Genomic DNA, 16,914 nt, shown 5'->3' on the forward strand with positions numbered 1-16,914 from the left:
GCGGCACTGCGGTTGTTGGTTTTTAACTTTATGTATTTCGGGAACACGTTGTTTTTCACGCACATGTTTAGAAACCAGATATTTTGTGTTGTTACTCTGTTTGTTGAAAACAAACGTTTTCAGTGTTTTATTGTTAGATAAAATGAACTTCCATCAAGTAACGGTCGAATCCATCAATTATTAAAATATTTGTTTTTAAAAGTTTATAAAATCCTTAAAATCAGCTGTAGACGCAGTACTACCATACCAATGTAACGTGACAGGGCGACAAACAAAATTTCGACCAATTACGTGCCGAATTTCATACAGTTTTCGATACAAGAACTTGCATAGTGTCATACAGGGCACAAATGTACGTACAAGAAATGATACAAGAAAATGTATACAAGAAACGATATCAGAAACGATATTAGAAATGATACAAGAAAATGCATAGTGTCATACAGCCTTTAGAATGAATGTTTTTACCAACTTTTGCGGTCAAAATATAATAAAAAATTTTCACCCCCGACATGGGGTGGCAACCACCCCCATGGTAAAAGCGCCTTTTGTCATCATATAGATTTTGATCCTTGGACTATCTACTACTTATTCTCAAATTTTCAAGCAAATCGATCCATTCTGTAAAAATTGCGAGGTTTTGTCCTATTTTAAGCTTCATTACTTGGACTATATTCCCTACCTTCCGTGAAAATATCAAGTAAATCCAGGCTGGACGAAAAAATTGCTAGCCAAAATGCTTCATTTCTTGGCCTATATTGTTTCTACAAATAGACCTGGATCCCGCGTAAGAAAAAAAAGTTGATTAATAGCAAGCTGAAAATTTGTTAATAGCTTAACGGTGTCTAGTCGGACAAACTTTGATGCACGGGAACACTGAAACAGGGGAAGTTTTAACGGTGGAGCATGATAAACGTGTCGTCCTGACAAGTTTATGATGGTGAAAAATAGCAAGTTGTTTTTAAGTTTATTCAATAGCCAACGTTATATAATATATGAAAAAATGTTTGTCCGACAAAAATGTTGGGCATTTTAACGAGTCCGACACGTAGAACATGTCACATCACAGGAACTATGTTGGTGATGAATAGCAGTCTGATTTTTGCATGAGAGTTTAATGAAAGGTTAAAAAAGCAATTGGAATTTCTGTCGGACAAAATAATGGGAAATTTTCCTAGTCGGACATTCTAAACATGTAAGATATAGACAAACATGTTGGTGATAAATAACAAGCTAATTTTGATTTGTTTATGTACAAATTATATTTTGTAACGCAAAAAGTTATATGTCGGACAAAAAGTTTGGGCAAATCGAAGGAAATAAATAAAAAACATTTTTTCAGAATGACTTAGTCACATATTGATAAAGCTATTTTAGTTGTATATTATTATTTATATTCACATATTTGCATGTGCATATATATACATGCACACTCCAAAAACAGTGAGGTAAGTATCAATGCATGTATATATTGCAAAACAATTATTTTTTTGGGTGGAGTTTGTTCTAGATATTCTCAAAACGACAATAAAAAATGTCAAAGAACATGTGAAAGAAATCTCTTAGGGTTTTCTAATTAGGTGCATCAGAAAGTACGGAAAATTTCCTATAAAAAACGTTGTATACATTTTTTTCCATACTTAAATCTTAACCCTGTAAACGACATTGAAAAATGTGAAGAGTCTAAAACTTCGGTGCTTATAAGAATATACGTAAATATGACACATTATGCTTAGAAGTATGTATTAGAAGGCTGCATTTGTCAGTGTGACACTTTGTGCTATACAAAGTAGTATTTGAAAGTACATGGTCTCTGAGTTTCTGTTTGCCACGTGTGTTGGAAATTAAAATTTATATTAACTATGGAGTGTTTTTGTGTCTATTTTTGAGTGTCAACAGTTTAAATTTTAAGTCGCCAAATCAAAAGTGAAACCATTCAACGGAACATTTTTGAGTAATTTTCGAACATTTTACAAAGTTAGTAAAATACTTGGTCATCAATTAAATGAGGTTCAGTTGCCAGATAATTATTGTGAAAGTTCTATTGAATATCATTCTTCGTGCTATAATGCTTTGCTTGATTGAAAAAGGGTACCTAAATAAATTATTACTAAAATTGTATAACGTAATTTTTCTCAACTTTCTACAAATGAAATAATGTAATTAATATGTCACAGGGCAAGAAATAATTTGCTGCCAAAATAAATCGATTAGTTTAAATTTGAAGTTACGATTGCAATTTATTATGAATTATTCTCAAAAGTGACAGTTTTTCTTAAATGGAAATGTATTCATAGACATAAGGGTAGACAGGGAATACAGTGCAAAAAGTCGATAGGTGGTCTATCTATCTCTTTTAACCAAGCGATCCCGCGCATGTGGCAGACAAAGATAGCTAGACCACCCAATCCATAATATAATTTGCCTGATCTACTATAAATGTATTACAGTGAGGTATCTAAATGATGTTGAGATAAATCGAAAGATATCGATTGTAATTGATTGCAGGTGCTTTTGACATAGAGTAATCACCCCTTATTAAAATTTCAAAAATTATTTTTTTAAATTGTCCGACTACAAAATCTACCCCTTATTTTTTTCCGACAACAGTCATTCTTGCTAAGGAATAATTTACTTTATTAAATTTCATCTTTGTCGGAAAGCTATTTATCACCAGCATTTTTGTCTATATCTTACCTGTTTAGAATGTCCGACTACGAAAACTTCCCATTAATTTTGTCGGACAGAACTTCCAATTGCTTTTTTAACCTTTCATTAAACTCTCATGCAAAAATCAGACTGCTATTCATCACCAACATAATTCCTGTGATGTGACATGTTCTACGTGTCGGACTCGTTAAAATGCCCAACATTTTTGTCGGACAAACATTTTCGTCGGACAAACATTTTCGCATATATTACATAACGTTGGCTATCGAATAAACTTAAAAACAACTTGCTATTTTTCACCATCATAAACTTGTCAGGACGACACGTTTATCATGCTCCACAATTAAAACTTCCCCTGTTCCAGTGTTCCCGTGCATCAAAGTTTGTCCGACTAGACACCGTTAAGCTATTAACAAATTTTCAGCTTGCTATTAATCAACTTTTCTTTCTTACGCGGGATCCAGGTCTATTACTCTATTGTCATTTTTTATAGGTTTGAGTTTGTACGAAGGATTCGCTGTCGCTAACGGTGCTAATTTGTTAGTGTCAGCTTTCACAGACCCTACTAGGTCTGGCTCTGGTATATTTTACAGTAACGGCACCAGCACCGTTGCCTTTAATCCAGAAGATGTTCCCGGAGGAAACGCTAGTCACGCCGTTCTCATCCGCAGTGTTCCTGTGAAAGCTTCTAAACTAAAAGAGGTCAATGTAAGTACAAGTTTACAATAACGTAAGTCCTAAAAGTTTTGATACAAAATTCATTCTTCTTCTTCTCTAAGTGCCATCTCCGCGACGAAGGTTGGCAATCATCATGCCTATTTTGACCTTCGAGGCAGCTGCTCTGAACAGTTGCGTCCCGATTCGGTGTAATTTTCCAAAATTACCGTTTTTATTTTCGATATATACGTAAAAAGGTCAGTTATCATTATTTGTGTAAAGATTTTTGTTGACCTTATCATTTTCCTTTGTTGACAGCATAGAATTTTTCCCCTGTCAGGTGGTTCTGGCGGAATATTGACTTGTATTTTAGTTTTATCAGCCATTATTTTATTATTATAGCGTAAGGAGTAACGCCCACCTTAACAGTTCGAAAGCGTTTACTCCTATCTCTATCCAAATGTTTTTATTTGACAGTTGTTAAATATTATAAATTGACAGTTTTTAAATATAATTTAATTTTCAAAAATTTTGTACTTACAGCCTCTTTCGCTTGTAATTTTTTATTCCTATTCTCACTTTATACTATAATTATCACTATTATCACACTTTACTTAAGTTCAAAAACCAGTTCGTACAAAACCAAAATTGGAAAATACCACTGAACTATGCTTTTTCTTATGAGGATCTTTCAGTGCGTCACAGTTTTTAGATATCTTTCTAACGCATTAAATTGCATGTGACAGAAAAAACGCACGTCGGTGATTACATTTCGTCGGTGACATTTATGACATTTATTCTAGTTGTCAATAGATGGCGCTATAACCGAAAAAAAATTATTTACGAATTATATAATATATCTACGAATAATAAGAATTGACAACTGTCAGATTTAACTAAAATGTCATGTCACTAAAATGTATATTATCACGGACTTGCCTTTTTTTCTATCATTTGTGACGCACTGAAAAATGCTCATGAAAAGAAGCATACTTTCAAACGTCTGCACTAATTGACAGTGATGAAGTAATTATTCCTACCGGTGGGTTGTGATGTCATTAAATCTATAACGCGCATTCCTAATTGTTTGACTTTTAGTTTATATCTGTTTTTCAATAATTCTATTAGTTTTTTATGTTGGGCCCAGTCAAATGCTTTTTCGAATTCGATGAGTTTTTACAGAAAACTGATATTAGTATGAATATGTATTACAGGTAAATGCTGCATATGTTGGCACTAAACCAATTACATTATCGAATTTGCCATTTACGGATTATGGATTAAGCGACACCAGCAAAGTGTTAAAGAAGCATTGTGTTGACAAAGCAATGAAAAGATGTTGCTCGTTTAGCGCTGAAATTGAAGGAAATTCAATAGCTCCATATAAGTAAGTTTTTATTATTTATATTATTTTAGTCTGAGCTGATTATCGGAGAATAGGCCGATTTTGGGAAAAGTTATTTACCAGCAATTTTATTGCTGGGATCGAATCTTATTATTGTATGTATTAATAATATAGGTATGCAAAGTCCGCAGATAGTGTGCTACTTTTTTTATAAACAAAATGGCGCCTGAAAATCGTGTTTTTTTCAATTTTTGCTCTATAACTCTAAAGATTTTAAGTTTACACCAAAAACACCCAAATAAAAATTCACCGCAATTAAAATCTGTATAGAGAGGTGTTTTTCCCGATTTACTTCGACAAAAACTTTCCCCGGAAAATGCGGGTTTTTCCACCAAAATCTTTAATTTTCTAATAAAATTTTAGATAAGTAATTGTTAATCAATAAATAAATAACTTGGTAACATGAAAGCTCTTTTCGTATAGATTATAATTCCAGAAGCCGATGGAAATTGAATAGACAGTTTAGCAACAATTGAATTGTTAATTAAAAATTTACGGTCGCTATAATAACCACAATAATTATGATACATAAGAATAACTATGATTTTTGTATAAAAAGACACTGTACCTATATAATGTATTTTACATAATTGAAATTGGACTATTTATGCGGCCCAGGAATATTTTAAAATTATAAACAATTTTTTGGCTTATAAACAAATAAAATATCTCTGGAAATATTAAACTAAATTAAATTGTGAACACGGTACTGGAAAAAAAGCGGCAGGGCGCTTCCTTTTCGCCAATGCTATGGAAATGAGGTTCCTGGGGAAAATAGCAAACAGAAAAGAGGACAGACAAAATACGAAACGAAACAATTAGACAAAACCTAAAACTAGAACTAATCAATGAAAAAATAGTAGAAGGACAACTTAGATGGTTCGGGCACGTGTGTAGAATGTCGAACGAGAGGCTAACAAAACGAGTGTTCGAAACGAGAGTGCAGGGGAAAAACAAAAGAGGGAGACCAAGAGTTATGTGGGTAGATGAAATCAGGAAAGAAATCGAGAAGAAGGGATTGACATTGGAAAGTGCAAGAAACCTAACGCAAGATCGGAAAGCAAGGAGACTACAATGCCAAACTCAACTCCACCAGCCTTACACCTAAAGGTAGAAAGATTTGGACTAAGTAAGTAAGTAAGTGATGAGTGGTTCTTGAGATACAACCGGTCAAATCAGCATTTACGGCAAAGATATAAACAATACGATCATAATTTTTAAACCATCACCTTTTCGTTTTCATCCTCTTTCTCCACACCAATTTTCATATCTTTAAAATAATAATAACATATATTGTTATAATAAAAACTATCGATATTACGAGTAAAATTGTCAAAAATAGCAAAATTCCAATCAAAAATTAGATTGGAGAAAATGTAACCCTCAAAGTTCAAAATCTATATACGTTAAAAAATGCATTTTCTCGGCTTCCCATGGAGCAATTTCCTTCATTCTTTTTTTGTTCCCAAGTAACTCGAGTAGAGCCATCGAACTAACGCATTATTAAATGTCAAACTTGCTTTTGTTTTGTTATAATAAATTTATTTATTTATAACAAAATTTTTTAATTTTTTTAAATATAGATTGTTTAAATAATTATACAGCTTTCAAATGAAAATATTTGTATTTTTAACATTAAAAGGTACACTTGAAGTAAGTTTATCTAAAAAAGTCTACAACTGAAAAAAATATGCAGTTTTCTTTCCATATAAATAAATTAATCTATTATAACAAAACAAAAGCAGGTTTGACATTTAATAATGCAATAGTTAGATGGCTCTACTCGAGTTACTTGGAAACAAAAAAAGAATGAAAAAAATCGCTCCATGGGAAGCCGAGAAAATGCATTTTTTTAACGTATACCTATTTTGAATTTTGAGATTACATTTTCTCCAACCTAATTTTTGATTGGAATTTTGGTATTTTTGTCAATTTTCACACGTATTATCGATAGTTTTTATTATAATAATATATGTTATGAGTATTCTAAAGATATGAAAATTGGTGTGAAGAAAGAGGACAAAAATAAAAAGGTAACGGTTTGAAAATTATGATCCTATTGTTTATATCTTTGCCGTAAATTTCGGTCAACTTTGACCGGCTGTATCTCAGGAACCACTTATCGTAATTAAACGTTTTTTCTTTTAAAAGAAGCGTCATGCCGCTGTTTTTCCAATACCGTTTTCACAATTTAATTTAGTTTAATATTTCCTGAGATATTTTATTTGTTTATAAGCCAAAAAATTATTTATAATTTTAAAATATTCTTGAGGCCGCTTTAATGGTCGAATTTCAATTCTGTAAAGTACATTAGATAGGTATAGTGTCTTTTTATAAAAAAATCATAGTTATTCTTATGCATCGTAATTATTGTGGTTATTATAGCGACCGTAAATGTTTAATTAACAATTCAATTGTTGCTAAACTGTCCATTTAATTTCCATTTACTTCTGGAATTATAATCTATATGAAAATTGCTTTTACATTACCAAGTTATTTAATTATTGATTACCAATTACTTATCTAAAATTTTAGTTGAAAATTAAAGATTTTGTTGGAAAAACCCGCATTTTCCGGGGAAAGCTTTCGTCGAAGTAAATCGGGAAAAACGCGTCTGTATGGAGAATTTAATTGCGGTGAATTTTTATTTGGGTGTTTTTGGTGTTAAGTTAAAATCCTTCGAGTTATAGAACAAAAATTGAAAAAAAACACGATTTTCGGGAGCCATTTTGTTTATAAAAAAAGTAGCACACTATCTGCGGACTTTGCATACCTATATTATTAATACATACAATCATAAGATTCGATTCCAGCAATAAAATTGCTGGTAAATAACTTTTCCTTGTATTTTGCTAATTAGCCCAGAGTATTTATATTAGTTACATTAATAGGCGAGGAAATGAAGACTTGTTTGTGTTGACGTTTATTTTCCAGCATTTAAGCCAGTCTTCTAGGTCATTGAGATGATTTTGCAATTTGTTAAATGCTAATATTTCGTTGATGTCTTATGCTAGTATACCGGTGTCATCCGCAAATTTTGCCATTAGTGTATTTTCGCTAATAGGAATATCAGCAATGAAGATTTGGTAAAGGAATGGGGCAAGTACACTGCCTTGAGGTACTCCGGATTTTATTTGGTGGTAGTTGGATAGAGTACCTTCGTATTTAACTTGGAAGTATCTGTCGGACAAGTATGATTTAAGGAGGATGTAGATTTGGTCAGTTAGCTGAGTTTTTATTTTAAAGAGAAGACCCTCGTGCCACACTCTATCAATAGGGAGCTTGCATAAATTTTTAAATTCGAAAAAAATGTTATAAATCACAACAGAACATAATTTAAAACATGTATCAAAGATTTTGTTTGTCTTTCGTTTGGACCCTAAAGACGATTAAAAATTCAAATTAAAACAGGTGGCCCAAAACGCGTCGTGACGTCACTCAGTTTTACGTTTACATTTTTCCAATAAAGTAAACAGAATTTTAAATTAGACGTTATAAACGTCAGTAGAAAATACATTTATGTGATGTTACAAGTGTTTTTGATCGTTTGAACTATTCATAGAAAATTTGTACTTTTACAAAATGGTTTTATTTTCAATAGTAAACCTTCGTTCCTTTCCTTCAAGAACAGTATAAAACTCCAATTTTAACAAACTGGTATATATTATTACAATGACATACGATATATGTCATTAGAATATAAATATTTTTGACTTATTCCACGACGATGAGCTGGCCAAATACCCAAGTAGGTGGAGGCCAATAAACTAAAGAAGGAGAAGAAGAATATACCTAAATATAAGGTTGTGTCTAGGTATACGCTAACGTGTACGCAAATAAAAAAGTTAGAGTGTCAGTGATTTCTTATTTTTTATTTGTTTAGTGTTTGTTTTTAAATTAACTATGGAGTGTGGACAATAATTATTTAGTTCTTTTAATGAGTTTAAGAACATTTTAAAATAGTACGAAAAAGATAAGAGACTATAAATTAATATATATTTTTTTAGTTATAAATGAAATAGTAGAAATATGGTCTAGTTATACAATGGTATTACCGTCCAAGTTTAAAATAAAAGGAAGACCTAAAGCTTTCACAATAATAATTAACTTGTTCTGAAGCTATTATCCTTGTGGCATTTTTGTAATCAACTATTCTAAATGGGAACTAAGCCACAATTTAACTAAAACATTGATTTTATTAACGTTTCGACGTCTAAACCGGATGTCGTTGTCAAAATACAAAATATTATTAAATTAAACAAAAATGTTGTTGCTTAGTAAAACATTTTTTCTAATAATTTATTTAATCTGACTAATTTTTGTATTTTGACAATGACATCCGATTTGGACGTCGAAACGTTAATAAAATAATTTTTTTAGTTAAATTTTGGCTTATTTTGCATTTAGAATAGTTGATTATAATAATTCACTTACGTATAAAAATTATTTTAACAATATTTTGTACCTACATGTCATGTCAACTAAATACATATAATTATTTTGCTAACCTAAATATATACTGTTATATTATATACATTAATTTATTATAATTAAGTTTGAAACATCTGAATAGTTTTGCTTCCCTTCCCTTAACAAATTTTTTTCTATCAAACAAACACTAAACATATCAAAATAGCATGTACCAAAATATATAGTCACTGCGCAAGCTAAATAATGACCTAACTGGCTTGATGAAGTTTAATTCGCGTCTACCTAACTTTTTTATTTGCGTACACTTTACCGTGTACCTAGATACAGCGAAATATAACCATAATCAAAACTAATGCAAAACTGTGTGACGTCACGGGCCGTTTGAACTATTTTATACCGCAGAAGACGGTATTTCTAAGTTATTACGAGTTTTTGAAGCGTGAAATTTTGGAAATCTCATTTTTAAACAAAACTGAACATTATTATCTAATAAAAAAAAATGTGCAAGTTCCCTATTGCTTGCTGTATATCGAGGAATGCTGATAGACAGATTTGTTCCCTTCTAGGCTCGTAATATAAACAAGTAAATTTTATAGACCTGTACAACATTTAGAGGGTTTTCATCCCTATATATTATAGGGGTATACCTCTATAGTCGGTATACAGCGACTATTGGCCATGAGCCGATGGGTAGAGGGGATTTGACAGCTTTCGCCAGCGCTGTTAGTGGCAGTTTTGTGCATTTATCTGATAAATTTAAATGGCGCGCCATGGGGTGAGGAGAGGGGATTTGACGGTTTTCTCCAGCGCTGTTAGTGCAGCGTTGCCACATTTAGTAGATTTCTACTTTTTTGGTAGATTTTTGATATTTTTTAAAAAATTCTAGTATGCAATATTTTTTAGTAGATTTTTGGTATATTTCAACATTTTCTTATGACTAAAATAAAATTTGCTTTTTAATAGTATTTACCCCATTTCTAAATTAATTTTTAGACATTTTGTTACAATTTCCCAATGTCATTACCGAAAATAAGATTCAGGACGTAGATGATGAATATTAAACAGAAATGAAACTGGATTCTGGTGTAACAAACTTGGAGATTTCAAGTAGCAGTGCAATCAGTACCTATTTCAGGTGTTATTGAAGAGTTCTGGCATTCGGTGAGCCTGTTAGAATCTAACGATGGAAAACTAAAATATCTAAGGGCCGGTCTTTTCACCTCCGAATAAAAGTTATTCGGAGGTTTATTTGACAGATTTACATGTAATCTGTTGGATAAACTTCCTAATACATATTTATTCGGAGGTGAAAAGACCGGGTCTAATTATAATAAATGTAACTTTGCAAAACAACAAATGTTGTTTTTGCGTGTTTCTAATGTAAAATGCGAAATAATTGTTTGAAGAATGTGATCCAGACATGCAGATGTTAAAATCAGTAGATGACAAAATATTATATACAAATATTAAATATGAAACTGATAAAAATTAATTATAGTTGGTCATTTTGTTCCCCAGTTAAGATATAAAAAAGTTTGGTTTTTGTTTACAAACAGTCATATTAATTTCTAGTTAAACTCCCTCTGTGGCTCAGTGGTAAGAGCGCCTACCTTTGGATCGAAAGGTCCGAATGGTCGCGAGTTCGAATCTCACCAGGGTAGAGAATTTTTCGTTTATTATAAATTAATAAATGAAAATAGTTTCTATCCTTGTGGGATCGGTACCCACCGGAGGGACCGCAGACGTTCGGATACAAATGGCGTCTCTGCAAAGACAATGACTTCGACTTTGCAAAGTAACAAGACACTTACTCAACACACACACACTACACATAACACTAGCTACCTGATTGGTAAAATCCACTGTACCATCACCATGCCAATGCCCATTAGTTGGCGAGGCATTAGCTAAATAAAAAAAATTTCTAGTTAGTCAGCTGTTATTTTTATTATAAAAAGTCCTAAATTATATACAAATATATTAATACAAGTTTTATAGTATATTTTAATTTTTGATAAGTAGATTTTAGTAAGCTAAACTTACAGTAGATTTTCTAAATAAAATGTGGCAACGCTGTGTTAGTGGCAGTTGGCAGTTTTGTTTTGTGCATTTGATAAACTTCATAAACTGAAATGGCGGATAATATGGATTTTTCAAAAAAGAAAACAAGATATTGCAGCTGTTGTATTGATTCATGTAAAAATATTGAATATAACAGTACTGGATGCAGTTATTATATTCGGAAACATTACGTACATGTCCTGCATCAACTAAATCCTTTCCTTTTTTGGTGTTGCTGATTGAAATTGGATATCATGCTGGGAAATAAAACTTGAATCCAGTATAATGTTTAATATCCATTTTGATAGAATTCAAACAAATTACAATTCATACAAATTACAAATTTTAATAAGCAAAGCAGTAAGCACACAAAAATAAACAGAGGTAACCTTTAAAATGTTAAATAATTCATGTAAACTTATTCTTTTTCTCAATGGTCTCTTGCGTAAGCAGTCATCCAGTCGCAAGAACTTATATATTAAATATTAAAATTATAATGAATAAAATAAAAAAACATAATTAATTTTACTATTAATTCTGTGTATTCGTTTAGTAATCAGGTTACAATAATATTTCAGTTCATAATTTGTGTCTTTCTAGATAAGTATCTATTTTTCTCGTTTTGTATATTTCACATACATAAATTTTATCAGAAAAGTATAAGGTTCAAACCGCGAGATAGCGCTACCGTCGAAACTCACAGCCAATAGGAAATGATTTTTCTTGTGGATTTTATTGCTAAATATAACTAAATTAATTTTTTTTTTCTCTTACCAGGTGGGTTGCACTGGTGAATACAACCATTCTTGACCAAGCTACCAACTCTTTGATATGCGCCATTGCCCTTCCTTCAGCTAGTATAGCCAATGCCATAAGTTTCAAGAATCTTACGATATCCACCGACATAGACAAGGCCGAGGTGCTTCTGTCCATACCCGTAGGATTGAACGACAAATCTTTATCATCGGATTTTCACTACAACGCTGACTCCCATTCAATCATGTCAACCTCCAACGATAAAATCGTCGTTTTGGGTATAATAGAAATTTTGGGAGGAACACCCACTCCAGCCCCAGGTGGTAACACAGTTTTAATAGTGGTTATAATCTTGCTTGTGCTAGTTTTAGTGGGCTTATTGGTGGCCTACTTCATTTGGAGAAAGAGACAAGAGAAAAATAGGCGAAACTTTTAAATTAATTTATTGATTCTGAGTATGTTTCACACGGTACACAGAATAAAATAAGATGTCTTTAAGCCAAAGAGCATAACGCATATGTCTCGAATAAAATCTTAAAACGGAGGATAGTATATTATGTATATTATAGGATCACGCTTTCTTCAGGATCAGGCTTTCCTTGAAATATTACTTGAAGGAAATTATACTGTCAACATTCTTTCTATTATTATTGATCTCTTTAGTACTTGACAGTAAGATACCTTAGTTATGTTTACTTTTATGTACTTTATGTACTCTTAGTTTTAGATTGCAATGGGTTTTCCAAAGTTTAAGATCCAGTTTCTACTGAAAATATGATGATTAAGTGCCTTTGCTTGTATAGGAAAAGTCAAACATTAAGGGTTGCACGTAATTTTCCCCTTGTTGCATTATTCTAAATTTGAAAAAATATATAGGGAACAATCAGAGGTGTAGACATGACATGTCTATTACAGCGAGTATTTCATTGGCTAGAGTTAGTGACGAGTTTATATAACGTCATTATTACATTTAGATTGGAAATATGTGAAATTGGCAATGGTAACTGACGTCTGTCATAACATTGGACGATAAATAATATAATATCAAAATATTGTTTTCGAATTATAATCAGGGAAGACGAACTACAGATATATTATTGTTTTAATACAATTCAATTAAAATATCCAACAATTTGAAACAAAATCAAATAGAGAAACTAAAGTAAAATAATTTAGTGTGTAGGCAGTTTATATCTAACCAACTTCACATCTATAAACAAAAATCTTACAAAACTTTCTATAGAACAATATCAGTTTAACATTTATACACTGCGCGTCATAGAAAACGGGCACCCCAAAAAATGGGTCATTTTTGATGTCCCATATCTCCTAAACCTGTTGTCCGATTTAAGTAATTTTTCAATATTTTATAGCCTTATTCTCTAACAATATCGCTGTAATAATATTGTTGCTAAGCAGGTAAATTTTCATTGTATACTGGGTGTACGAATCAAACTGTGTTTTTTTCTCAAAGTTCGCAACACCCTGTGGAATATTCTAGCATTTATAAAATACTGAAATTAAAACCCAACTATGGCCTCAGGTTTTCTTAACATTCTGTTTTTTGATTCATTCGCTTGTGTTGGATAATACAAAAGTTAGGTACTTTAACAACTAGCCATGTTCTTCATCAGTACAGGGTGTTTCTAAATATGGGCGACAAACTTTAAGGGGTAATTCTGCATTAAAAAATAATGACAGTTTGCTTTATAATAATTTGGTAAATTTTTTCTTACAAATTGACGATTTATTTATTGCTTTAAAACCGGTTGAGATATTCAAATGAAATTTAGGAGGTGTTAAGAGATAGTTATTGCGCATTTTTCGACATGCAATTAAGAATTTTATATTCACCATTGGTGCGCATACGGGTAATATGACTGATCATATTACCCGTATGCACACCAATGGTGAATATAAAATTCTTACTTGTATGTCAAAAAAATTGCAATAACTACATCTTAAAACCCACCAAATTTCATTTGTATATCTATACCGGTTTTAGAGTAATAAATAAATCGTCAATTTGTAGGATTTTGCGGATATACGTTTATAAAGCAAACTGTCGTTATTTTTTAATACATAATTACCCCTTAAAGTTTGTCGCACTTATTTAGAAACACCCTGTACTGCCGAAGAACATGGCTAGTTGTTAAAGTACCTAACTTTTGTATTATCCAACATAGGCGAATAAATCAAAAAACAGAATGTTAAGAAAACCTGAGGCTATAGTTGGGTTTTAATTTCAGTATTTTATAAATGCTAGAATATTCCACAGGGTTTTGCGAACTTTGAGAAAAAACACAGTTTGGTTCGTACACCCGGTATACAATGAAAATTTACCTGTTTAGCAACAATATTATTACAGCGATATTGTTAGAGAATAAGGCTATAAAATATTGAAAAAATTACTTAAATCAGACAACAGGTTTAGGAGATACGATACATCAAAAATGACCCAATTTTTTGGGGTGCCCGTTTTCTATGACGCGCAGTGTAGTACAGATATTTATCTTTGTTTCACACTCTTAAAGTCAAAGAGAAATAGTATGGCTAGTAGCTGCGGTGGTAAATAAATAATATGTTTATTATTTGGCAACAGCGCTTTCCTGATAAACTTGGCAGTAGCGAAAAAACGAATATATGAGGAAGAATGTGTTGAATTTGTTTGTGATCAAGTATATACCATTCAGTTATTGATGCCATTAAATCTACGCAGCACGACTAATTGTTTGAATTGGACCATATTATGCAAACTAGCCTTGTGTTGTAAGTGTACTTGTATAGAAAATGTAAAGATCTAATAATTATTTTGTGCCACTGTTAATATGATTTGAGATAGATAGTGTTGATAAACACAATAAAGAGGACTGACATTGTTAATTTCATAACAAGACTGAAGGAGCAGTGGTTGGGGCCAGATGTAGAGAAATAGAACACAAGGCTATAATTGAGACAATAGAGACTGCGTATATCAACAAAAAGTGCATTTATACCCAAAAATAAGTTGAAAATGTAGTTAAACATTTTTTTCGTTTTGAAAAGCATTAGATTGTGGAAATTTTAGTCTTTGGAAAAAGTTGCAAGTGTTTTTATAGAAGGTATTGTTAAGACTAATTAAGTTTATTTTTTATTTAAATAAGAATTTACTAAAAGTGCATAAATAACATCTTATTGGTAATATTCTGTGTACACGTGTCAAAACAGATGGAAGGCTTATAAAATGGTGAATGATTGCCAGCATGTAGCATGTAGCATATTTAGCATGTAGGCTTGTAAAATGATGAATGATTGCCAGTGATTGTTAAGTGTTATATACAGGGTGTCACAAAAATCCAGGTCATAAATTAAATCGCATATTCTGGGACCAAAAATAGTTCGATTGAACCTAACTTACCTTAGTACAAATGTGTTTTTTAAGATGTTCCTGCCATAAGAATGCCACATGTCTATTTTCAATAAAAAATATCTAGTAGTTTTCGATATATTGTAAAAAATCGATTTTCATTTTGTAACTTCAAAGGGCTGTAACTTTTTTTATGTGCACATTTGTACCAAGGTATGTTAGGTTCAATCGAACTATTTTTGGTCCCGAAATATGTGATTTAATTTATGACCTGCATTTTTGTTACACCCTGTATATGTTTAATGTTAAGCTCGATACTTGTTTTTTAATTAAATAATTAATTGCAACGTATAAAATGTAAGTTAGAAGGTTATAAATGAATATGAATAAGTAAAAACAAAACGCTTCAGTGTGATCTGATATTTTTGACCCTTACCCCTATATTATAATAATTAACTATTTTTCTATAACTGACATGAAATGTCATAATTTGCCACCTCTTGTCAGTTGCTGAAACGTTACATTTTATCCCATGGGGTAAGATGTACTTCTATCTTGTTCGCGGACGTCAAAAATTTATAAATTATTAAGTTGAGTTTGCTAAATTATGACAAATTTTTTTTGTTATTTTAGTTGTTACCTAGGTAACGTCCCCTATTTTCCTGATTATTTCTTGATATTCTATAGGTTTGTTCCAACTCGATACAAAACCGTTCTTGAATGGTTACGAGTGTGCGCAGTAACGAAAAATATGTTACTGCGCATAATTATTCGTTATTGCGCATGCGCGTAACGATTCAAAGAACGGTTTTGTATCGAGTTGGAACAAACCTTATTATTTATTTTACTTTTTTTACTGCAAATTTGTTGAAACTTGTGGCGCCGGCTAGTTATAGAAAAATAACTTTATTATACACGGGGGAAAATGCAGCTTTTAGCGCTCTCATGATTACATACATGAAACTTTCATGTATCGCGCTAAAATCGGCTATTTTTGCCCCTTATATAAAAAATAACTATTTTTATTTATTTCCATGTATAAAAATGTGCACTTTAGAGAAAATAAATAAAAAGGATATTTAGTTTTAAAATATGTATATAGAAAAAAATGTCTCGAGATTATTCGAATCTTTTACGTTACTATTTTTTACTTATTTTTATTTATTTCTTTATTAAAAATGTAATAAAGGTTCAACAATTATTAGAGACAAATATTTATTTGTCTAATTCTATCAATTATAATAAAAAGATAAAACACATGATGGATTTACTAATATGGGTTTACATCTAGTTTTTAACTAAGTTCTACATATTTACTGCTACAGACAATTCTAGCTTTCGAATAAAAAACATTCTGCGGTTGTTTTTAAATTATTTTATAATCCCTTAATACGTAATACAAGTTATGGATGAGACACATCAATTTCTATGCAAAAAAGCATTTTTCAAAAGCATTAAGAGGCCACATCAGAGATCCATCAATATTAGTTCGGGAGATAGTATCACAGCCTTTTTCGAAAGTTCTGCGAAACTTTGGCAACAGTGCGTCGGCGGTATTTGATCTTATCTAAGATGATGGCTCAATATT

The 16,914-nt window shown here is 31.4% G+C and overlaps 1 protein-coding gene across 2 annotated transcripts in view; it reads left to right on the forward strand.

Moving 5' to 3' along the window:
• The window catches only part of LOC114345611 (uncharacterized), a 143,446-nt gene that overhangs the window by 105,281 nt on the left and 21,251 nt on the right, over positions 1 to 16,914 (forward strand). For both annotated transcript variants that reach the window (XM_028296412.2, XM_028296419.2), the window contains exons 7-9: positions 3,164 to 3,378; positions 4,542 to 4,714; positions 12,002 to 12,300. In XM_028296412.2, the coding sequence (XP_028152213.1) occupies positions 3,164 to 3,378; positions 4,542 to 4,714; positions 12,002 to 12,300 (687 nt within the window). The remainder of the gene's footprint in view (positions 1 to 3,163; positions 3,379 to 4,541; positions 4,715 to 12,001; positions 12,301 to 16,914) is intronic.

Source organism: Diabrotica virgifera, chromosome 2 (genome assembly GCF_917563875.1).
Source record: "Diabrotica virgifera virgifera chromosome 2, PGI_DIABVI_V3a".
Classification (NCBI taxonomy): domain Eukaryota; kingdom Metazoa; phylum Arthropoda; class Insecta; order Coleoptera; family Chrysomelidae; genus Diabrotica; species Diabrotica virgifera.